General features: G+C 34.4%; 1 protein-coding gene across 3 annotated transcripts in view; it reads right to left on the reverse strand.

Moving 5' to 3' along the window:
• The window catches only part of tox (thymocyte selection-associated high mobility group box), a 253725-nt gene that overhangs the window by 197652 nt on the left and 29077 nt on the right, over positions 1 to 26996 (reverse strand). The window contains exon 1 of one of the 3 annotated variants that reach the window (XM_039754560.1): positions 4577 to 4645. The exons of the other annotated variants lie outside the window; for them this stretch is intronic. Coding sequence (XP_039610494.1) covers positions 4577 to 4630 — 54 coding nt within the window. The 5' untranslated portion in view covers positions 4631 to 4645. Of the gene's footprint in view, positions 1 to 4576; positions 4646 to 26996 lie in introns of those variants that run through there. 3 annotated transcript variants of the gene reach the window in all.

Raw genomic sequence — 26996 nt, forward strand, 5'->3', positions numbered from 1 at the left:
AAATTTCTATGCTTATTCTCACATCAGAAATTTGATGCCTTTATAGCATCATCTAGACTGAAATCTGGCTGCACTTTAGCGGCTTGGGAAGGGGGTGGCCACAGTGGGAATTTTCTTTTGTTTTTGATTTTCATGCTCCTTTCTTCGGTTTTCTTCCACCATAGTTCTTTCTGCAGTATATCTTACATACATACTTTGCTGGCAAACATTTCATTTTCATCAGTTAAATTAAAAATTGACCGCAAATAAAGAAAGTGTAAACAATGTCATAACATAACATTCTTAAAGAGTCTTTTAATCCAGTCGGGCAGCACGGTGGTGCAGTGGGTAGCACTGCTGCCTCGCAGTTAGGAGACCCGGGTTTGCTTCCCAGGTCCTCCCTGTGTGGAGTTTGCATGTTCTCCCCATGTCTGCGTGGGTTTCCTCCGGGTACTCCGGTTTCTTCCCACAGTCCAAAGACATGCAGGTTAGGTGCATTGGCAACCCTAAATTGTCCCTAGTGTGTGCTTGGTGTGTGTGTGTGCGTGTGCCCTGCGGTGGGCTGGCGCCCTGCCCGGGGTTTGTTTCCTGCCTTCGCCCTGTGTTGGCTGGGATTGGCTCCAGCCGACCCCCATGACCCTGTAGTTAGGATATAGCGGGTTGGATAATGGAGGGATGGATGGATTTTAGTCCTGTTCAGGGTGACATGTTGCTGGAGTCAATCCCAACAGCACTGGTCACAAGACAAAAAAATCTGTCCTGGGGTGGGTGCGAGTCTATGACAGAGCCCACTCATATGCATATCCACACAGGGGCAATCTGGAATTGACAATTAACCCAACATTTATGTCTTTGGGGATGTGGGAGAAGAAATCATAAAAGAAAAATAAACACTTAAAAAAAGCTTAAGTTAACGTTTTGGCAGCTTTAGTTTTGTGCAAAATCCAGAGCACTGTCTCTTAGGGGACCTGGAGTATTAATTTTTTGAGGAATGACTTAATCTTCAAAATAAGTTACAGAGAGTATTCTTTTGTCCTGTAAGTCTTCATAGCGTAGTGAGGAATAGTCACACAGAGATCTAAAATATAGGATGTTGGTGCACTCTAAGTACTCTTATCCCACGAAGCTTATTATTAAACCAATGATTGTACAGTTGTCTTATAACTGGCAGTGAAAAAAGAGATAAATTACAATTCAGCAAAGCATCCATGTTAATAAGTAAAAAAAGTTGAGTGCTTAAAAGAGATTTTTTCAATTAATCCTGCCTGATTTACATATCATGTGAAAGAATAATCTTTTTGGCACTTTTGAGGAATATGGGCTACTCTGAAGGTAAATCTATAAAAAAAAAATTTTAATTTTAAAAAATACCTAATTTATTATTTCTCCACCATTGTGTGTTTTTACTTCATTGCATTTTCGTTAATTTTGTCTTTACCAGTTATACAATCTTAGTCCCCACACTTAATTACATACGGCATGGGAATAGATTAATTTTAAGTGCCACAATCCTGCACTTCTTTCATTAGTCAGCATTTCATTCAGTATTGTGCATTTTGTGATACTGTGTATTGTGAATTTTTAATTTTGTTCCCTATTGCTTTGTATTTTTTTGTGAATCACTGAAATTCGTAATCGATATAATGATTCTTTTGCAAATCGACTTGGAAAAAAATATCTGGTAAATAAAGAAAAATGACAAATACTATATAAACATGATTCATTTTAATATTAAAAAATAAAAGAAGTAACACATATCTAAAAGATTAGATTACAACTTAAATAAACTATTTAAGTCAGTGCTTATAGATAATTGTAGACAAAATCTCACAGCACACAATGCTTTTTCCTGCAGAATCATTTTACCAAGGAAAAAAAGTTACAAGTTTGCCTGGTCTCGACAGGTCTGTGTGGGTTTTCCGCCACTACACTGATGTTGCACCTACATGCCAACACTTTGCTTGCAAAGTTAATAGGACAGCTTAAATTCACTCATATTGGATAAGGTGATGGGCTGATGCCAAAGTCAGCACTGGTTCCTTCCTTGTACACCATACTGCTGGTAAATCCTCCAGCATCACAAAATCCTTAACTTCTATTACCCTGATCCAATGTCGTTACTGTGCTGCTCTGGCCCCTACAACTGTAAAGTACATTAAACCTGTTTAAAAAGAAGATGGATAAATGAAACAAATTAAATTAAACATTCTTGGGCCTGTATAAACATAATGATATATAACTCCATATATCAAGACAAACATTTTAAAAGAAAACATCTGTTAAAAATGTACTATAAAAACATGTCAAAGAAAAATATAAAAAGTTGTATGTCATAGCATATTGGTTTAAATTGCCTTACAAGAACTGAAAAGTAGAATATAAAGTGAATCAATTACTAAGGAGTATTTCATATCTGTGCACAGCTAAGAACTGTTCAACGTAAAGTGAAATTTAGAAGTTGACTAAAATGACTGACAATGTAAATATGTAGTCTGATTAATATCATCTTAAACTAAACCTAAGCCAAGCATGTGATCAGCTATTACTATAATTATCTATTAATTATAGTTAATAAGTATTCAGAAAAGCATGCATAAGATGTGCTTACAACCATTCTGTCAGGTGGGTACTACAAGTAAAGTACTCTATCTAAAATTAAATAAGCACAAAATGTTTCATCCTCCTAATTCAAACACCAAACTTGTCTAAAGGATACAATATTGAACAAAGAAAATTCTGTTATTCTGAATTAGCTTGTTGGCATTTCACATCACAACTGCATGACCAAATGTGGCACAAAGTATTTCACAACCTTACTCATGCAACCCCAATGACCCTGAAATGTAATAAGCAGGTTTGAAAATGTTATGTTGTGCAACTCCAGCTTCTGAAATTGAAAAGAACTTTCAATTTCAACCACAACTGTTATAAAGAATATATGTGCAGACATGTATACCTTGATAATACAATAGAAAATAATGGCCTCCAATGTCAGTATTATCTTACTTTCATAGGAATGAATATTAAGCCTATTATGTTTCAGAATTGCAACTTCATTGCACTAGGTTTCTGGCGCATTAACCTGACATTTTTATTTTACTAGAGAGGAGCAAATGTATTGTTTGTCTATGATAACACAGGCTATAATGTCATGTTCAACTTTGAAAACTGAGTGTAGAATTAAAGAAGCTTTCCACTCCTGTTTGAAATTCACATGAAGCAGTGTGTATCACTATTACAACAACAGGTTCATAGATTTTATATTAATGGGTAAACTATTCATTATAAAGATTTGACAACTTTACACTTGCCCTCAAACATTTAAAAAATCTAATAATTTTAGTTTAATATATAATTTTTAGTTTTAATATATAATTTTAGTTTTTAATATATAAAATTCACTAAGGTTCTTTTATACTGCACACTTTCTGCAGAAAACCAATGCAGTGAATGCATTTAACCACAGCTTAAAAAACAAGCAAGTCTACAAGCTTCTTGCAGATTTCTGATGTTCTCAAATTTACCATCTTCTACACTGACATATTCATACAGTATAGTGAAAAATATTACTGTGGGTTCTGTGAAAGTCTTTAAGCTGCAGCATCATTTCAGAAGGTGAAATGAAACCAAAGGACAATACTAGTAAAGCAAAGTCAAAATCTTTGTTTTCCTAATGCTAAAACTCTAAACTTATTAGTAGTTACAGCATAACCGCCCCAACACAGTTTATTTTCAAATGCACATATAAAAACAGGCAAATATGTCTATGCACATGGTGGCACCTAGGCACCATTTCAAATGTAAAAAACGTAATGCTGATTTTTCACATGTAAATATATAAATTAATTATTCATCTCCAAAGTTAAGCAATATTTATAGTTACAGGACATGATAAAAACTTTCTCAACACAAGAAAATTTTCCAGCAACTTTAAATCTGCTCTAAATGTGAAATTAGGGGGAGTCTGAAACCACTTGTATTGGAACAGAGCTCAACAAATTATCCAGACTAAGCTATACCATAGGCACCATGTATTCATTAATAATTATCTGTGCAGTATGTGTGAAGTTCGGGGAAGCTTTGTCATGTATATGGCCCAAGCCTCACAAATTATACTGTACAGAGAAAAAAGATACAAACAATATAAACAAGAGCCCTGCCTGGCATTCAGAAAAAGGCTATTTGGCTTTAATAACCTTTAGCTGCTAAATAACTTCATGTATTATTATTAATAAAGGCATTAAACAAATTAAAACATGTCTGCTCCAAGAAGCCATACTAGCGGAAGTTGAGAATTTCTTTACTTCGCAAGAACTTTAACATTATATCCAAGCAGGGAACCTAATGAATATAAATGTCTATCAGCATGTGTTTTGCATGTTTATCCACAAGGCAGAAATTTAAACAAAACAAAACATAATGCTATGGATTGAATCATTGACTAAATGCAATTGTTATTTGTGGTGACTCTTAATATCCTGACAATTACAACTGTTATCCTGAATAAAGCCACATTTGTGAATGGAAAAGGATTTTATATGAGCAATTACTGTCAAAATACCAGGTTTCTATGCACATAAAGGGTGAGACAACTCACAATTTTGATTAATGATCCACACCAATTCTCATTTCTGTTACAGGAGTCTTCCATTTGCTGTCACAGTCAAAGTCTGTTCATATGCATAAATTCAGTAGCAAAGACAAAATCTCCTTTGTCAGTTTGTATGCACTGATTGATGACAGTGGCCTATTTAACAAAATATTACTTATTAGCAGCTGCACTCCCATTAATGCATCATGTATACTACAGATTTGCCAGCTTGTTTTCCTCAAGCTTGTTTTTAATATTTTATTACTGATTGTAGCAATTTAGCATTTTATTTCTTACTGTCAGAAATGCACACCACGTTCCATTTCAGTGATAAATTATTCTGTCCTGTAAAAAGGTTTTGTTCACTATATCAGCCTCTAAAATATGAAAGGCAGAAGTGTATGCTGTGGTTCATTTAAACCACATTTTTAATTAACTGGACACAGACCATATTTCTTCAGCCTATCTCTCATTACATTTTAAAGTCAATAAAAATACTTTTATAGCTAAATGAAGGCAATGAATAAAGAAGACAAAAAGGTTTTGAAGACTTACTGTTAGAAAACATTCTGAAAAAAGAAAGTGTACATATTTAACACATTTATCTAGGCCTAAAGATTCTGTGATGTCCACACTGAACTTATTTCTTAGCTTTTTATTTCTCTTGTTACGCTTTTCTGGTAACGGAAGCAAAGGCCAGGGACAGCCCCGAACAGACAAGTATCTGAATTAAATGAAGTCAGCTAATAATTTAGAACATTTATTCCAAGAAAGATAACTTTATCAACCTGAAAGGACAGCACTGTATTATGAATAGGTAATAAAAAAGCTACAGAAGATATGTGATTGTATTATTGCCCACAAACTCTTTAATGACTGGCATGAATATTGAATAAAATGTAGATTACAGTATTACATTCATAAGATAAACATAAATTAATTTTTGAGGATATCAGCTACTGAGAATCTGTGGCCCCTTGATAAGAGAAGTATACATTTTCAAAGTCTGACGAAAGCAAATGTCATCCATCACAACAGCACACTGCTGATATTTGCACATTACTTTCTTTTTACTTCATAAAACCCAGGGAACTGTCCCCGTCCCTACCATACACAAGAGTTGGATGCAACATTTTTACCTTAAATCAAATGCATGCTTATGACAGAGTGAAACCTCCTTCAAGCATAAAACTATCATTCCTTTGCCGATAAGACAAGCTCAAACTCTCTGGCAATAAAACTGAAAATGGATGGACATCAAAGAGTCCACATAAGAAACAGAGCGAAAGCAGCTGCTGTACATATTTTCAGAATTATTGTCATAAATGCACTTAAAACCTTCTCTTTGTGTAATACAATAAACAAGATGTGTCAACTAATGTATATGCTGTAAGATGTTCCTATTTATGACAGAAAAAACAAAACTATAAATAATTACATCTAATCAAGTATATTAATAATCAATGAAGAATTCAAGCAAAGCTTACTGATTTGAAAAAACATTTGCTAAAAAGATCATTCAACATGAAGAAAGAGAAAGTAAAAATAATCAAAACTGCACCGTTACAAGGTCATAGAGACCCAAACATTATCCAGCAAGAAAATATTCCAATGAAGCAGTTTGAAAGGGAAAGGGAAATTGCATCTATCTCCATGTTAATCCATCATTTGTTCTGACACCACTAAATTCACTATAAGGCCAAAATCAGTCAGTATATATCCCAGCAGAATCAGTCCCAACTGCAGATAGAACACCTGTCAATCAGATGGCACATTCACTTGAACCAGATATATTTAAGTCAAACTAAACATGCATGCTAGCATGTGTGGGGAAATAAGGATACCAGAGAAAAACACAAATGTAAACATGGGAAGAGCAAGCAAACTTTACACAAATAGCCATTTTGCATGGATCTGAACTCAGGTCCCCAGAGCTGTGAGGTAACTGTGCTAACCATTGTGTCATGAACAATAATAATGACAGGATACTTCTTATTAATGTAAAATGTCATTTTATATCACACAGGAAAGCTCATTAGTTATGAGATCATATTGTTTTCAGGATTATAAATAAACACAAAATGCAGTTAACATGAACATAGCAGGTGTAAGTGTATTGTTTTTATTTCTTCTTTTTGTAGTTATTTCTTCATTATAATTAGAATTTGCTCTGATGTTACAATGATTAAATCAAGTAACACATTTTAAAGTTGAAAATACTGATTAAAAATACAGTTTAATTCTGCTTAATTCTACATTCCTTTTTGGGAGGGTAATAGTATGGAGGAGATTATGTAAAAAGAGTCACTTCCTATTTAAGTCTAATTTTATAAAAATGTGTGAAATATAACAGGAAGGAACAGTGGGCTGCACTGTCACCTCGCATTGTGTTCTGGGTTTGAGACCCTTGCCCATGTGAAGAGTGCACATTCTTTTTGTGAGTGCATGGTTTTCACTCACAAAATGTGCAGTTTACATTAAAGTTCAAGGGTTCAGAGGGCTTAATCCTATCATTGTAACATCAGACATGAGTCCATCTCAAGTTTTTCTCATGTAAATATTTTGAGGAATAAAACCAAACCAGAGTGCAGATATGTATCATATGTAATATGTCATGCTAAATATGGCATAACATTCTCAAATCTGGTTAATCCACTTGAGGATAGTTCACATGCTCAGGACCTATTACAGAGGTAATAGACACAATATAGCAACTCGCCATGGATGAGGCAACAGCCATTTGCAGGGGGCACTCATACACACACCATTACACAGGGCCAATTTAGAACCACTAATAAACAAATGTTTGGGAACTGAAATAAAAATCTTGAGTGGCCAGAAGAAACATGTAGAGGACAAACCACATGGAGAAAGCATACAAACACTGCACTAACAGGTTTACAGATGTGAGATCCAGCGAGTTGAGGATGCTGGATCCAAGACTTAGCATTGTTAAGTACTGTGCTATACTTGAGAGTCAGACAATAATAATAAACAAAACTTTCTACTTAAAAGCTTTGTTCTTGTAATGCACATCTATTTCATCAATTTTGTGATTTATTTTCCCTATTATCAAAGAAAATGCAGCAGTAACAAAACAGACACTTTAGAATTTAAGCTACAGCTTGTCCAGCGCAATGGTGATGCTTCAGCTTTGTTGTTTACTCTGTGAAAAGCTCTAATCACTGCCTGAACAGCAGGTTTATGAACACTGGACATGTTACCCTAGGCTATGTTCTCTCGCTTCCCTCTGAATTTATTTAGTATAAGCAATTAAACAAGCCACACTGAAGAGGAACACTATGTTCTCTACTTTCTAGTTCATAACAGGCATCTGTTTTGCTCCATACACAATCAATGACTGGATACGCTGCATGTATCTCATTTCAAAAGACAGTCAGTTTTGCAGTGGTCTGAAATTTACTTTCAGTAGAGAGAAATTCTCAGCAAATAGGTTTGCTGGTACCATCTGCAGGAAGACAAATTCTTAAATAAAAAACATTTTGTAAAAATCTACTTTTTCCATAAATGTTTATTTGTTGAACAACTATGCTAAATGTCTGAATGACTTTTTGTACAAAGGTTATTTGTTTTACAATTTGGTATATGTTTTACACAGTGATATAACACCACCTTTCTATCTTTCCTACACTAGTCATTTAGCAAAGTACTCCACAAACATAAAGAGAAGCTTGACTGCCTTGTTACTTGTCTGATAACAGGAATACTCTGAAACTGCATAATCTAGGTCAAGATCTTATGGGACCAGAGCCTACTTCAACATCATCAGGTACATGCAAAACTCAGCAGGCACTAGATTATCACATGGCCTAATGACAAACAAACTGAAAACTTTCATACACAGAACGCTAGTTTAGAATCACTAGCTAATAATTCTATTAATATTAACTGTTCTCAATGTAGGGTTTGATATAACTGTAAACCTGCACGTTTTCAATAATGATACACCTTATGATTAAAAAAAAAGAAAATAAAATACAATTTTATACCATAACACCAGGCTCCCTAACAATACATATTCAGTGAATGCATTGTTTGGCACCTTCTGGATTAGGGGATTGCTTTGCTGCAGGTGAACTGTCCACTGTGATATCAACATGTCCTCAAAAGCAAGTGTCACCTGTAGCGTCAGAAGTCTGGGGAGAGACAGGAAAGGAGAGGAAAGAGGCACACAAACAGCAGCAGAGCAGAAAGTGTTACAATCAAAGTAAAAATTGCTCAGAGTTGTCCATATTGTTATTTTAGAGTTTTCCATTAACTCTAACAGTGAAGTAGCAGACTAGCTTCAAAAAGGTTGGCCCACAGCTTGAATATTTATAAATAAGTTAATCAGTCATTATCCAACCTGCTATATCCTAACACATGGTCACGGGGGTCTGCTGGAGCCAATTCCAGCCAACACAGGGCGCAAGGCAGGAATAAATCCCCAGACAATGTACCAGCCCACCGCAGGTCACACACACACACACACCAATCACACACTAGGGACAATTTAGGATCGCCAATGCACCTAATCTGCATGTCTTTGGACTGTGGGAGGAAACCGGAGCACCCGGAAGAAACCCACACAGACACAGGAAGAACGTGCAAACTCCATGCAGTGAGGACCCGGGAAGCAAACCCAGGTCTCCTAACTGCAAGGCAGCAGTGCTACCACTGAACCACCGTCCCGCCCATATTTATAAATAAGTAAATATGTATATCCAAATGACAAAGGGCTAAAACTGAAAGTTTTGTGTGGGGTTTATAACAATACATAAAATGAATGCATAACAATAAATAGTTTTTGATTAACTTTACCTAAATTATAATTGAAAATATGAATGAACATACAGTTTTTCCATTTAGCAAGACATATGTGTGCACTTATACATATAAATACATTTTACACTATTTTACATTTTGCTATACTTCTATTTATAAGTCTTTCCAGTTAGAAGAGATCTGCATAATAATAAGCTGCTGATCTTATAGTTTCATGAATTTAAATAACAGGCAGCTTGGTGGCATGGTGTTCAGCAATGCAGCCTCACAGGTTTAAGGACCTGGATGTGATCCACATATCCACATGGATTCACATATTTAGCCCTCATCCTGTCAACATGGATTTGCATATTTTGCCCACATCCATTGAAGCTTACTTCTGCTACTCTGTTCACTTTTCACATCCCAAAAACAGGTTCAATGGAGAATCTTAATTTATCCGCTTTGGATGTGTATGAGTCCTGCATTGTGTCCACTGCTGCCAAATAAATTAACATCCACTGTCCTGCAACTCTGTTATGACAAAAGGGTCATTGGAAAATGTAAATGTATGTAATGCCTGGAGAAATATGTCAACCACGACTCATCAGTTTACTTGTACCTAACATTTTTAATAGTTAACTTTCAATTCATTCCACAAATGTTGCCCGACTGCCATAACAGATGGCATGTATCTGGTATAAATCTGAATATAAGTGTACATATTTAAAACAACACTAGCATTTCCGGCTTCTGGGAGTTATCTGTTGTTTCTGTAAGTGTATATTTTTGCCACTGGTCATTCTGCTAAATGTTTGGCATTGAGAGTGCATTTTTCTCTTTGAATATGCATACCTTGGCGACAGTGAAGAATAACCCTTAACAATAAAAATGAATGTTGTTCACACAACATTCTAAAATGTTTTCCATCAGGTGCCTCTTTCTTAAACAAAAACAATGATCTTTATTTCATAAACAATGTAAGCTGAAAAGCCCATTTTAATGGTAATTTGGATCAACCCCACATGCATACTCTTTCAAGTTCCTAAAAGGGGCCCACTTGAAGGGTCTAAAATAATAACCTAAAAAAAGGACCCTGCAGTTTTATATTAACTGTGGAACAAGCTGCAACTTTAAAGAAAGCACATTTTTGCATAAAATTTACATAAGTTAGCTTGCTGAAGAATTATAAGAATTCATCATACTTTATTGTGTTTCTTTGTAAAAGACAGGGCCTTCTAATCTAAAGTGATGACAGTAATGATAAACTAGACTTAAGAAACAAGACAATATTTTATGTACTGTAACATATCATTTTAAATTGTCTTTTGTTTGGAGTGCACTACAGCATTTGATACTGATATAAGCCAAAGATATGGTCTGCTAAGTCAGTAAGAAACCAATATAGACTCACATAGTTCTTGTTTGCACTTTTAACATAATCCACACTGGGTGGCAAATCAATGACTGAATATTCACAACAGTAAATCAAGATGCTACCTCTAAATTTTTAAAGACCAAAAATGCAATATTAGGTCTATTCACTGTGAACCCACATTCCACTATGTCTTAAAACTACACTTGTCTAAAACTAATTTTCTTATGAGGAAAGATAGCCTTGGAAAGAAGAAGCAGATCTATAAATTAATACAGATGAAATAATATATCAAATATTGAAGTCATGGAAAACATTTAAGGTAATTTCTTTACTGAAAACCTATTCTAATGCCTTTTAAGATTATATAAATAAAATGTAATAAAGAATTTTATTTATATAGCACTTTTTCTGTGCTCAAAAGTACTTCACAGAATAATGGTTCAATTGTTTACATGTATTTTTGTAAAGTTAGAGGACATGCATGTTCCAAAAGTAGATAATACAATATAAGCATTTTCTTTAATGTAAATGTAGTTAAGGAATACAAGATAAAAAACATACCCTTTGGGTTATTGCAAGATTAAAGCAAAGTACAATTGTACTTGCTCTGCATTAATTGTCAGAAGCACTGTTCTATTATACTTACAAACCTTACCCATGCTAAGTCACACTCAAACATAATGGATTCAGGAAACACGACTACACCACACTTTAAATGAGATGCTACTCCTTCAGAGTTATGAAGGCATCTGTATTAAATAATAATGTGTCATTAGGTGCTTACCTAAAAGTATATTAAAGAAAAGTCTGGAAGAAAATGCAAAGTAGAAAATGAAGTTGCATGAATGCTGTGCGTAACTGACACCAATAAAAAATCAAATTCTCTGATATGACATTATATTTTTGGAGAAAGTATTAAACAAATTCAAGAAACAGTTTGTATGAATTGTAGGCAAAAGGGTATACTTTGTTTTAATAATTATTTTCCGTAAATGCAGCTAAAGGAATTTGTTTGCATTATACCTATAATGAAATGATGTTCATCATGACATGTGCCATATACAAAATAAACAAATTGTTTGAGTGGCTTTTATTTGCAGTCTAAATAGCGAAAAATGTAATTATACAATATAACTCACAATTTAATTTAATTGAACACTGCATTAATATTCTTTCACAGCATTGCAGCACTAAATTAATTTCCTCACCATATCACTCTGTTCTCAAAGGTTTCCTCTAGGAAATTTGAGATTCTTCTTCATTCAAAAGTTAAGATCATAATTGGTTGCATCAAACTGAATAAGTATGAGTATGTCTGTGAGTGTGCCCTGTGATACACTGGTGCTACATCCAGAATGGAGTCTTGCTTTGATTTAAGTGTTGCTGTAATAGGCTCCAGCTCTCCAGTACTGCATAATAATCTAGCAGGCACAAAATGATTACTTTTTAACCTTTTTTAAACAAATGTGAAAATGTGGTAAACAACAATGGGATTATTGTGTATACTCATATAGTGTGTACATGCACAGTCTTTTAAATGCAGATGTATTACATAAATATATTTTTCATGTGAAACATTTGAATGAATTCATTATCATATATCTATATGTCCATCTATCCATTATCCAACCTGCTTTATCCTAACTACAGGGCTACGGGGGTCTGCTGGAGCCAATCCCAGCCAACACAGGGCACAAGGTAGGAATTAAACCCCAGGCAGGGTGCCAGCCCACCGCAGTGTAACACAATATGTACACTTCATTGCAAACAGCCAATCTTTGTGAACAGCACTGTACCATTCATATGTTTTTACATTCTACATATATATATATATACAGTATATATACACATACACACACACACATACAGTATGCATACACACACACACACATAATTTTTTAACACACCAAACCTTTTTCTTAGAGTTAATTACAATGGTGCAGCTGTTCCTTATTTGCACAAGGCTTTTGTATCAGAAACTTCTTTGCTTCCTTACTGTGGTGTTTGCTTTGTGAAGAGTACATAATCAGAATCCATTAACTTCAACTGCACAAAAGCCAGGTCAGGGTGGGTTTTTCTTTTTTCAGCTAGTATCATGTTCCTAAACAATGCCTGCCTATTCTAGTCATATATAATCATTACTTTTTTAATTAGAAATGCACAAACCATAGTATGACATAAGTTACCTTTTTTACAAATGGAAGTTTGAAACAAAATAAATAAATAAATACACTAAAATCTATACAAACTAACTTCTGTATCAATTTGCTACAAATAGTGGGCCTATCATTAAATGTTTGCTCTTGTTTACTTATTTACCCTTTGGGCAAAACATATGAGATAACTGCAAAAGTTAAGTAGTAATTACTTTCTGGTTTATGTTTTATTTTCTCTTTAAGCAAAAAAAAATAAAGATTACACATATTTATAAAACTAGAAATACTATTGCTCCATGAAAAAAATCTTATTTCAAACCATCAAGTGTTCGTACAATTATTTACACCTGTAAAAAGTAACTTTAAACACGACACTATACCATACAGAGGTTGCGCAGGTAGTCCAACTTCTTCAGGATGGCACATCAATACGTGCCATTGCCAGAAGGTTTGCTGTGTCTCCCAGCACAGTCTCAAGGGCATGGAGGAGATTCCAGAAGACAGGCAGTTACTCTAGGAGAGCTGGACAAAGCCATAGATGGTCCTTAACCCATCAGCAGCACTGGTATCTGCTCCTTTGGGGAAGAAGGGACAGGATGAGCACTGCCAGAGCCCTACAAAATGACCTCCAGCAGGCCAATGGTGTGAAAGTCTCTGACCAAACAATCAGAAACAGACTTCATGAGTGTGGCCTGACGGCGCAACGTCCTTTAGTAGGCCCTAAGCTCACTGCCCGGCATCGTACAGCTGGATTGGCATTTGCCATAGAATACCAGAATTGGCAGGCCCACCACTGGTACCCAGTGCTTTTCACAGATGAGAGCAGGTTCACCCTGAGCACATGTGACAGACATGAAAGCGTCTGAAGAAGCCATGGAGAACTTTACGCTGCCTGTAACATCATTCAGCATGACCAGTTTGGTGGTGGGTCAGAGATGGTCTGGGGAGGATTATCCATGGAGGGACGCACAGACCTCAACAGGCTAGACAAAGACACCTTGAATGCCATTAGGTATCGAGATGAAATCCTTGGACCCACTGTCAGACCCTACACTGGTGCTGTGGTCCTGTGTTCCTCCTGGTGCATGACAATGCCCGGCCTCATGTGGCAAGAGTATGAAGGCAGATCCTGGAGAATGAAGGAATTGACTGTTCCCAATGCTTGCCTGATCTATATTCAATAGAACACCTCTGGGACATTATGTTTTTGTCCATCCGATGCCGCCATGTTGCACCTCAGACTGTCCAGGAGCTCAGTGATGCCCTGGTCCAGATCTGGGAGGTGATCCCCCAGGACACCATCCGTCGACTCATTAGGAGCATGCCCCGACATTGTCAGGTATGCATACAAGCACGTGGGTGCCATACAAACTACTGAGTTGCTGCAATGAAATTTCGGCAAAATGGAATAGCCTGACGCATCATTTTTTCACTTTGATTTTCGTGGTGTCTTTGAATTCAGCCCTCTGTAAGTTGATAATTTTTATTTCCATCAATCGATGTGGCATCCTTTCATTAACAGACAGATATCCAGCATAATTTTTTCTCCCATTGAGATCTGATGTATTTTCAAAGAGTTCCTTTAATCAATCGCAGATTGCAATGCAGACTCGTACACCCGTATTTGATTGGAGTCCTGCACTTTATGGGGCAGTGATTATTTATTTAAAAAGTCACCCTGCACCATGGACCATTCATCACACGCAACAGTAGGATTAAGCCTAATTTTTAGCATGTTTTTGGGTCCCAGATAAAGATTTTCTATTACATTCACTTGCACTGTTAAAGATGAAAAAATTGTACAGTGTAGTAACATACTCAGACCACAACCAATTCCTTCACAGAAATCCAAACATTGTTGTTAGTTTAACTGTACTATTAATATTTATGAAGTATACTAAATACAATGTAAATTATAAAATATACAAGACTATGCAGCAATAAGACATTCAAACATCATGGATGTGATCAATATCTTTAAAAATCTTACAGTCAAAACCAAAGGCTTTTTAGCTGCTCATGCTATTGGAGGTAAATATTGAGCCCAGTGGAGCCCAGCAGTTGCTAGAGTGGAAATACAAAGACAGTTAATTTTCCAATTAAAGCCGAATTTGAAACAGATCCAGCTATCTGTTAGATCCTGAGTATCACTGCAGAGATGGCCACCCTGTAAATGGCTGTTTAGTCATTTATGGTTGTGCTGACTTACAGCAAATTACCACAAAAGACAATACAGACAGTGAAAATACTATGGTGCATTGATCAGTAAATCTTTAGTCATGAGGCTTCAACCAGAGATCCAGATCCAAAGAATATGAAGCACCTAAGAGTTTACACCAATGTTGTGATGCCCATTGATAACTTTCATTAAAGCCTTCTTTGAAAACTGTAAAAATTAGTATCAAAGCCCTATGTTTTGTTTTTCTTTAAACTATTACATTATTCAAAAATATTATTTTATGTTACTTACCCGAGTACTTTGTAGAGGTGGCTGAGAAAAAATGTTAATCTCATATTTTCATGCAAAAAATGAAAGGAAAAAACATGATGATATAACAGAAACCAAATAGTGACCAATGCTGTACAAAGTTTGTAATATGAAAAATGTCCACAAGGAAAAAAACAAAATCTCGTATTGCTAATGTTGCATAACTGCATGCTTTCTTGACTGAAATAATATTAAATATATACTTCCAGAATAACCAGTGCACATTATAAACAGGACACTAAAGCCTCATGTGACTCACTTTTTGAACCAGACTCTTGACCAATAAATGAGGGGGAGAGGCAGGTTGCATACATTAAATTATAATCTACTATAACACCTTTATTAGTTGATGGTGTACTTTTTCAGTCTATTAAATCTTAAACAAAATCTCTATATGCAAAGAATATTGTACTAAAAATACAGCTCAGCTGCACTTAATACTTCAAAGAACTGTTTCTTTTTTAATTTACAGTATACAGCATATGAAACACAGACAGATATGGCAACATCACATAGCTCTGAAAACAAAATAGCAATGTACTTGATTTTTTCAGCAATGCTTTATATACTTTAACATACAGTATATTGTATTATTTTATATAATTACTTAATCTTTTCGTGAATTCTCAATTAATGTCTCAATTAAGCACAAGTCTAAAAATCAGATTCAGGGTCACAGTCAATCATATGAAATTAAGTTATTTATTCATTTGCTCAAAGCTGAACTAGCTAAATCCAGTTCAGTTATAAAAGCCAGAGTCTATACCTCTATTATCAAACGCAAAGCAGGAACAATCTCTGAAAACACACCTTGGCGTGAAAACAAATATTAAAATAGCAATAACCCTGATGTTCCACAACAACATGTATAAGCTGGAAATTAGAAGCCAAAAGTTAGATGCTACACTCTAAACTAAAAAAGTCAAACCACTAATTAATCTGTCATGCAGTTTTACATTTCTATCATTTCATTTTGGTGAGCCTCTTCCCTATGGTTCTTTCTCACTAGTCAGTTATAACGTATCATAGCTTTGATTTTTTTCTGTATATGGTTATTTATTAACCATAACTTGCCAACATAAACAGTAAGCAATTAATTAAAGATAGCATGGTCTGTTTTAAATAACTCAAAATACTGAGTTAAACATTTAAAATATATCACAGCTAAGATATTGCAGGTATTTCAACTTTACATTATAAGGGTATCTGACTGGTCATCAAGATGACACTGTGGTTACCACTACTACCTCATAGCTCCAGGCATACAGGGTTTCACTCCAGATTCAGACATTCTATATTTTGATTTGGCATTTTCACATTTTTTTTCTGGGTTCACTTGTTTCTACCCACAGTTCAATGACATGTTAGGTTAAGTGGAATCTCTAAGTTGCCCAAAATTAGTGATTTAGGGTATGCACTTGAAACAGCATTGCAGTGGGTTGCTATATCTTAGTTGATATGTGCCCCAGATGAAATGCTGCTTGGAGAGGCTTCAGTCCACTGCATGAATGGAGATGTCTTATAGATGAAAACTATAGCATTTTAATAGCTACTAGGCCTACATTTGTATCACTGCCTGACAATTTCATCAAGTTGGGCAGCCAGGAATTTAATTCTCTCTGTACAAGAGTTTTCACCATTTATTAACTCCAAGCTATATGCACACAGTACACTGTTCTGTAAGAAAAAAAAAACATTATCAATGTCTACATTTAACCTGGAACTTTGACTGCAGGGCAGACACAGAAGAAAGCCTAAAACTAACGCTCAAGCATCTGCAGTAACACTCATCTGTAAAAAAAAAAAAAAGTTGGAGTATAGAATAAATGGTAAATATAAGCATAATTATGAGACCAAAAATGCTTTGGATATAGTAAAATGTAATAACAGAACGCCTAATAGCAAATAGCTGGTCCAGCATACAGGTTTATACATACACATAACTTAATGGTATCTTTACAATTGTATATTTTCCATTCTAGCATTACCCCAGACTTCTGCTGCCCCACAAAAACATTTATACCATAAACCAGTAGAGTTATGCTTATCAATAGTAAATCTATATTTCCGTAGAAAAATGATATCAACTGTTTACTGTAAATTAGATGACAATGACTTATTAACATAATTACTATAGAGTATCATCACTTAACTTACTTTTTTTTTAAACTCTAATAAAGGACTGTTAATTACATAAGTAAAACCAAGCTTCAGTGGTAAACTCTTTAATTATATTATGGATATTATAAATAACCTAACATGATCTAGTTTACAACTTTGTATTCCATTGAGATGCAGGATTAATCCCCATTTTTTCCTGTACGCAACAATACATAGAACTTGTAGGAGTTACTACTGTATTATATACATAATAAAACTATTGGTTTATTTGATTATAAGCAACATGAAAAACAAAGAAGGGTCAAGGTGGTGGAGGCCTAGGACCCCTAATCAACTTTCTATAGACACGGAAAGCCACAAAATGCTAATTACTGGTGGTGTTCCTGGAAACTGTATTATAAGTCCCTCAGTGTCCATGGATTACCACAAACTAGGCAATCTAAGAAATGAAAAGACAAAGTTTCTCTGCTGTTAAAGTGAGTACCAGCACTGCTAAGTAGGTGAGATAATGACTTTTACTCTCTCATACAAAAGTATGTGTCATGAAAAGTGGCTGCTCTATGTGATGAGGGTCAGAAGTACTAGGTGGGTGACATTTTTGTTTGAAACAGTGTAGCTGTGTATGAAGAGATTACTCAGTTTAAGACAGTCATATCCTGAGTCAGTGTTTCACAACCCTTCTACTGTCACAAGCCAATTTTTCCTATGGAAGTTTCTTTGTGAGTCACCTGGGGGTGAATTATACACAATTGTCAGAGCAGGAGAGGAAGATCGAGTGCAATTGTTGGACCTGCGATTAACTGACACCCAGTGTCATTATAAACAACAGCAATTCACAGCGCACTTACGGTGGCTAAGAAACACTGTTTTAAGTCATGGCTTAATAATGATTTCTGCTATAAATAATCGTAAAACAGGCTACAATACTGTGTTATGATATATTTAATTATACATAAGTTATATCAGGGTAACCCGGAAAATTTTATTCCAACTTTTCAAAAAAATATTTTGTTTCCAGGTCTTTTCTTAAAACATAGAGCTATACCCCATTTTCATCTCAAGTCTCTCCTACTGTAAAACCTTCTTGAGACAAACAAATATGTTCTCGGCATATTTAAAAATGAATGTTTTTGATGGCTGTAGTCACACATGATCAGTGGGCAAAGACACATATTTATTTTGCATAAACTGAAATCCATTTTTTTGCTAGTGGGATAGGTACATCCTTGCCTTGATCATCTATAGATTGTGAATCTAGAACAGCACACATCTCATGAGTTAACCATAAAACAAAAGACTCTTTCAAGTATCGATTTATTTTTAGGCATCTGTAAAGCAGTAGTCACCAGGTTCTTTTGAAAGGACTGTGGGTAGCATATTGACATCATTTACAGTTGCTTGCTAATGGTGTAAATGATGAGTCTTTAATTGCTGCTACATTGCTTTTTGAATTGCAACATTTTTGTTAAAATCCATTCATTTAGGTTTAAGAGGGAAAAGTATGCAGATAATCTGGTTCATACTCAGCTCAGAAAACTGGTACTCCCGGAATTCATTATTCCAGCCAGTATTAGTGTTTCACCTTTCTAATGTTGTCTTAGGTCTTAGTTTTGGATGCAAAGCAATAGTTTTGGAATCATATGTGAGAATATTAAATATTTTTTTTTAAATGCTCCATGTGTGAATCATAATGTATTCCAGTAAGTTGCTGTACATAAATCTTTTTAAGTACAGAGTTCTATTCTGTGAGTAATGTAATAAACAAGTACTTCCTTTCATCCTTTGTTATCAGCGGAGTTATGCACAAAGATATTGTCATTCTCTTTTAAATTGTTTCGATATGTGGGAAATAATGATTTTTTTATAAACAACAACAACAACAACATTTATTTATATAGCACATTTTCATACAAACAGTAGCTCAAAGTGCTTTACATATTAAAGAATAGAAAAATGAAAGACACAATTATAAAACAAAATAAATCAACATTAACATCGAATAAAGTAAGGTTCAATGGCCAGGGGGGACAGAAAAAACAAAAAAACTCCAGACGGCTGGAGAAAAAATAAATATAACAAATAAATAATAAATTATAACATGAAAAGCATTGACATCAGTCTGAAATTTGCTATACAGTACTTTTAAACACCAAAGAATCTCAGTCCAGTAAGTTAAAATCTCTGTATTCAGGCTAAATAAACTACTACTCAATATTTTATGTTTTTGCCATTTCAGAGTTTAAGAAACAATGTGTCCATGACAAGTGCTGAAAGGAAAATGGCAAAATATCAACAAAGCACCGTCAAAGTAAAAGTTATTTGGAAATGTTTTGCAAGTAAGTAAAAACAAAAAATATCTTGCAATCTTGTGAATGTAAAAATATATTTGAAATGGAATTAATGCTTCTCACAATTCTGGATTATGAGGAAAAAGTCCATGCTGATAACAACAAGTTACTTAGATGTAGATATTAGTAAATATAATACTATACTGCAACTGAGTCACTCCATGTCTTTTGCCATCTAATTACACTTTACGCAAGTGCACATCCAATACCAAGGGTCCTGTTATGTAATTAATTCTACATTTATATAAACATTTTCCATATATTAACATTAACATGACAGTATAGTAAAGTACAGCTAACCCCAGCTCGGCTCCTGAACCGGTATGCACAAAGTTTAAAGTGATGCAAGCAAGACATCTGAGCTCTGTGCTTGTTACTTTGAACAAAGGAGCTGCACGCACCGTTTCATGTGCCAATATCAACAGCTAGTACTAGCCAAAACATTCTCCCTAGTTTTCTTGTTGCACAACTAAAACCACAATTATAGCGAAGAGAATTTTAAATAAATAAATGCCTCCAATTTAATTTACTCGTATGCCCTAGCAACCTACTTACTACAGGACAATGTACAACACTACTGCACAAATCCTCTGAGCATTCTCAAGAATAATTAATTATAGCAATAGAGGCATTATTGATATATGGCACTAATAATAAGAGAGAAAATACACAGAATATTTAAGCAATATAAACAATGTAAATAAGAAGCAAGGAACACAAATTTGAGAAGGAAAGAAACTAACATACAGTAAGCTGATCTTTACCACTGCTAATGCTCATATTGCTACAAAGTGTTTAAAGTTTAAACATACAACATTGTATTCTTGCAGACAACAAACTCCAACCTGTGATCCAATGTGATACTGATCTCATCACCAAGTAAAAGTTATAGGCATCAACCCAATTAGCTCTGGTTGAAGCAGAACTCCACAGTGCCAGAAAAAAGATATTTTGTTCATTGTTTCAACTATTGTCATTTTGAACTATACACAGCTTTTTGCTTACATGAATGTTTAGAAACAGAAGAAGTTTTACCAAATATAATCTGAAGCTATACATATTGCTGACTAGTTGACTAGTGTTTCTATTTAATCTTGGAATTAAGAGGTTTTTTATTTTATTCTGGCAATAAAACTAAATCTAAAACTAAAGTGCAACATTCATGGGAATATTTGATGGGTTGTAATTAACAAAATCTTTTAATCCATATAAACAAGTTAGTCTTTTCAAATTCTTTCTCTTCCCTGTGTTCTGCAATGTCACTTGATCTTGCTAACATTGGACAATTTTTTTTTCCTTAAACTAACCGAGTTTAGATGGGAAATATTGCCCAGCATTGTATTTTTAATGTACTGTATGAAATAGTTTATTTTGAAAAGCTCTGGGCGTGAGTCATAATGTGTTCCATTGGGGTCCTGTCCATAGATATGATGTGTAACTAGGTAGTTCATTCTGTGAGTAGTAAAATAAACAAGGACCTTATTGCATCCTCTGTTATCAGCTGTATTACTGAATGAAAATAATGTTCATTATTATCTTTTAAAATGTTATGAAAATCAAAACAAGAATTTTGGCTGATAAAATCAAAAGTACAGACACTAATCTACAATGTAGTACACTGTAAAAAAAACAGTGGGGAGCTGAAACAATGACTATCCAATTGTCAGATAGACTTAGACCTTCCTCTTCCAAGGGACTGTTTTTTTTCAGCCAGGGTTTGTTCTCTGGCTTATGTTTATTTGGTTTTTTTTTGGTTATTCTTTTATTTTTGAACTGATATTTTTCATGTGTTTTCTGTTCTTATGAATTGGTCTTAATTTTGCTTTGTTTAACTATTATTTAGTATTCATGTATTATGTATTTATGTTTTTTGTCTTCTGTGGGTAGCAGGAACCATGGTGACACTGCTAGAGACCACCCTCAGCCTTTATGCTCAGGTTGATAAGACAAAACAACACCAAGGTTGATATAGTAAGTATTGTTTTGGATTTTTGCATTTGTTTTTGTGGATACTGATTTCTGATTTTTTTTTTACCTTTTTTGTCCTATTTTCTTTTGCTCTGCCATAATTGTTGTTCTTTTTTTATCAATAAATTCTTTTAATTTTAAAAATATTATTTTGTTTTTGTTGTTCAAGCCAAATGGGGTTTGTTATCCTCTCTCTTGAAGGGCACTGTTGTGAATTAAAAATTTTTTTTTACATTTTAAAACCTGAGTCCCATTAGGGCCAGGCTGCCTGGAATGAAGGCTGTTGTTTTTTTTTTTCTTTCTTTTTTTCATTGTCACATTGATGCCTGCTCCCCACTTTGCTATTTTAATGTTGCATTATCACAACAAGGACAGAGGTAAACCCCGAGGTTTATTATCTACGGGATAAATATCAAAGAGGGAAAGAGAAGGAGAGAAAGAGAGAGTATCTGAGTGGAGACTGTTGTTTGTGCTTTTATTATTATCTTATGTCTCTTATGTGTTATTTTAGTTACATCATATGTGGAAATGTGTTCAGCACTTTAACCTTACAAATGTGAATTAATAATATATGAAAACAAACAGAATTGAACTGAAAATTCATCAGGACCAAGAAATCATGCCAAATGCAGTAGTCCTCTTATGAAGCTGTAATGCTTTAAGAAGGTATTAACAGTTTACTTGACCTGTTACATGGAGAAACATGATTAAGATCAGGCTGCAAAGCACAGGAAAGCAAAAGGTGTATTTAGCTTAAGCTAGTGTGATGAGCAAAACAATGCATTTGTTATTAGGAGCATGGGGCAAAATGGTTGACAAATATTAAAATAAAACTTTCTCTTTTTTTATTTTGTGCACTGTGTCCATGAATGGTATTCTATTTACCCATAAAAGTAGTTTTTCTTACAGAATTTATTATTAAATAGCAGAAAGCATAGTGGCAATTCTAGGGTCCTGGGTGAAACTTCTTGTCAGGTCGCCATCTTTGTGGAATTTGAATGTTCTCTGTTTACTTCCGTTTCTTTCCACAGAACAATTTTAAATAAAAGGTTACCTGCATGCTGACCAAGTAAAAGTTGAATGTGGCTGTAGGCCTGAGTGTGCCTAACCTGCCATGTCCCAAAACTGTTCACAAACTGCATACAAATATGGATTTTTTTAATTTAATGTGAGCACTTGAAAAAGCATAAGAAAATAACAGCTATGTACTTGTTGCCAGATTTTTTTGTTTTAATCCTACCCAACACCACACTGCCAACTCTACCAATTAAAATATGCATTTTATAGGTGCCAGATCATTACTGAACATTTTATCTTCTTTACAATTTTCCTTATGTTCCCAACTTCTTTCCTAGAAAACTCAACCTAAGTGGCAGTATAATTTAGGAGCATATAATGGACATAGAATTATTAATGATACCGATGACATAATTGTGAATTAGTCACATATAGCTGATAGCCAACAGATAAGATAAATACTTTTACAAATGTAGTGGACTGACTGATAAATTGACCCAGTTTGAGATAACTTTAGTATGCGAGTGAGCATGCAACAAAATGGACTGGCATTTCATCCATAGTTTGTCCCTACTTTGTGTTGCTAAGACAGGTTTCATCTCGCTTTTATCCTAAATTGGAGCATTCAGGATCTTAATATGGATGGACAGATATAGTAAACAAAAAGTAAAAACAAAGTAAACATAAAGTAATACATAAGGTTCAAGGTTCAATCAATTCAGTTGAAACTGCTGTGACTTACAAGGAGACAAAAAATATTTTATAAGTGAGGACTGGAAGATGGACATTGTCAAAGCATTGAGCAGAGTTTCGGTAGCCAAGAATGAAGATTATCCATCACCAATACAAAATAGTTAACCAAGTATCAAAGTCATAAAGTTATATGTATAATTCATTGAACCAAAAAACTAACACTAAATAATCACTACTTTACACTATGTTTGTCCAAAACTTGGATACTTAACGGATGTGTGTGCAGACCTTTATAAGGCTACTCTACTGATGTCACATACTGTGTGCCCCCCGATGCCTTCTGGGAAAATGTACTAAGGAAAATGCTATGCTGCATTGCAGAAAATGCCATTGCCCATAATAAAACAAATTGGTGTTGTGAAATAAAGAACAAAATTTATACGGACTTTTCCCCTGGAGGCTTCTGGAGAAAAATGAATACACAGAATTAATGTCTCGGGGAGGAAATTTTCAAATAGATGCATATGGAGCTCAATATGTCATTTTTCTTTTATCTTTCACTAATGTATTGCAGAAGAGTTAATTTGGCAAATAAATAATTTGCTCATAAAAATCTTTCTTTCCATGCTGAAATATATACTTGGTACTGCACCTGTCTTGCCATTGACAAGGAAAAAGTCATGTAGAAGATTTAATTATATTTGAAAATGTTTCTCTTTGGGGGGTCTTATGTTATTCAATATTCAAAATGTAGGTCCATTAGATTAATGCTCTTGTGACATTATACTGAACAAAGTAGGTTTTAAAATTGAATGGATGAATATTGTCTATATGAACAATAATATAATTAACATAGTCTGTTCACTTTGTTATTTCTCTCTCTCTCTTTCTCTCTATCAGTTACTGGCATGAGAGTTAACAATCAGCAGAACATGCAAAACAGAGAGGAAAATAAAAGAAGTACCACATTGTGCACTAAAAGTACATCCTCTAAAACATGCATTGTCTATGCAAGTAGTTAACTCCCTCAAAATCTACTGCAACCGTGCAGTTTTTCTTTTTTAGTTAACAGTGGGTTAGAATAAAAAAAAAACTCAACTATCAAATAGGCTTATTTTGTAAAGATATATCAAATAACTGTATTTTAGTTTAAAACTGGTTTCCTGTGTTGTAATGGTACATCACTATCATTTAATCTGATGATAAGGATAAACATTACAATCAAATTCAGTGATATGTAATACAAAACAAAAAAAACTGTATCAAGCAATAGTCATGTATTTTTAAATAAAAAAGGAATAGAATTAATTATACATCCTTTGGTAATCATAAAGGTTGGCTTCCCATAGGTATAGTCAACTAGCCAAGCAGCAAAAAATAATTTCTGCTAAAGCAATGCAGTGCTTTAGATCATTCAATACTGAGCATCGACAACCTTAGAAACAAATCACACTAAATTAGAATGCTGTGTGCGATAGAGTAAAACAAAAAGTATTTCAGTGGAGTCCTGCACATTAAGTCCTTGCTTGTGCCTTAAGGCACTATTTTATAGCTGGGACCATTAAGGGTAGCCATAGAAACTGGCACATTTATTTCTTGGATTAGACCGATATAGAAAATATTAATATAATACCGTAAATGGAGATTTAATATAATCTTTTGATGGCAGGATGAAATTCGTAAAAAGGGGCTGAGTGCCTATTCAAAGTCTGAAAGCTCAGATCTACTTAGAACAGCTGATTACTAGTTGGTGAGATCAAATAAACAATTCATGACATCTTGCATAGCTTTAAAAGTTATGTAAGTATTGTAGAGACACAGTATACTATTAGATATTACTAGAATGCCTTCAACATTGTGTCAGCTGCTGCTTAGATGCAATTACACTCAGGAAATAACTTTCTGTTCTAAGCCTACCTGCTTCAATCATCTCTGTTTGTGACTATATCTTGTTACATGTTAAATCACATAATATTACAGGAAATATGCATGCATGTGTGTGTGTTTGTGTTAGAGAAAAAAACTGGTTAATGTTATATACTATATAGCATGCCAATGTCAGTATATTCTAGAGGTTTAGAAGTTGTTAAGGGTAATGCAGCTCCTATATAATTCAGTGGACACATTGATGAGCCTTACACCCATAACCGTGTGTATTCAATTGAATGAGTAATAAAAAATTCAGAGTAACTGGGGAGGCAAATATAGCAACTAAAGGTCATTTAAGGATTTGGCTGACTCTCAATCAGGGTTTAGAAATAAAGGTTTATTTCTTGTGAAGGAACATGAGTAAGGACAAGAGGTAAAAAACTATTGGCTAGAGAGTTTAGAGGACACAAAGAATAAGTGGAGTTGTAACAGTGGAAATGAGCACAATTTTTACCATGTATGTACATGTGAACCCCCTCATTTTCAAAGTCTGTATACCTCAATCATTGTTGTGGATAAAAAATATAATTCATTTTTTCAAACTGTTTTTTTTTTCCACAAGATCATAAAGGGCACAATCCAGACATGTGTGCAATACACTAACCATCTCTGGGTGGGATGCCAGTCCATCCCATTGCACACTCATAAACACACTCATTCACACTGGGAAAATTGAAGTTATTATTCTAATACAGTATACAGGTATGTCAATGGTCTGTCCAAGGAAACTGGAATACCTGAGGAAAGTCTGTGGCAACATGGAAAGAATGTGTAAGTTCCCCACTAAAAAAAATATACATTTTTTGTCATATGAAAATATTATGATTTTTTTTGCTTTTTATTGCATTGATTTTGTAAATTCAATTCAATACCCAAATCAATCATGCATACAGCCAGTAGTATATTCCATATAATTATGATTCATTTTAATATCCATCTCATACCCAGCCATCCGTGATCAGAAAACCCAATTAGACATTGAAATTATCAAAACATTAACAAAGGACAAAATCTTTTGTAGAACAGTATTAGTACATTCTTTCCAAACTTTAAACAAACATGGAACCTATCCAAAGCTCCAAATTTGATTAAAGACATCATTTTCTCTCAGAGTTATAGGAATATGGTTGGTTTTCTTCCTAATCAGTAACATAACACAAGAAGCAAGTAGTGTAAAGTAAAACATAACAATAGCTTTTTAAAAATATTGTCCCATCAGACATTATTACAAATAAAGTTGTTAGAATATCTAGAGCAAATGTGAACTGAAAACTATCTGACAAATAAGCAAATATTTTTTCTAATATGATATGAGTATAGGGTATTCCCAATTGTTTTACACCGATCTTGAAAACAAGTAACAGAGGTTTTCATCTTCCACCTACTCTTCTTAGAATCAAATCTTTGTTCTCAAAACAGCCTCAGTTCTTCATGGATTGTTGGACATACCCCACACATACCCCAAACTATTACACTACCGCCACGAGCCTGGTCGTTTGACACAAGGTAGGTTGGGTGCATGGATTCACACCATTCAAGTCAAATTTTGACTCAAACATTTGTG

The sequence above is a fragment of the Polypterus senegalus genome, chromosome 5 (assembly GCF_016835505.1).
Source record: "Polypterus senegalus isolate Bchr_013 chromosome 5, ASM1683550v1, whole genome shotgun sequence".
NCBI lineage: Eukaryota > Metazoa > Chordata > Cladistia > Polypteriformes > Polypteridae > Polypterus > Polypterus senegalus.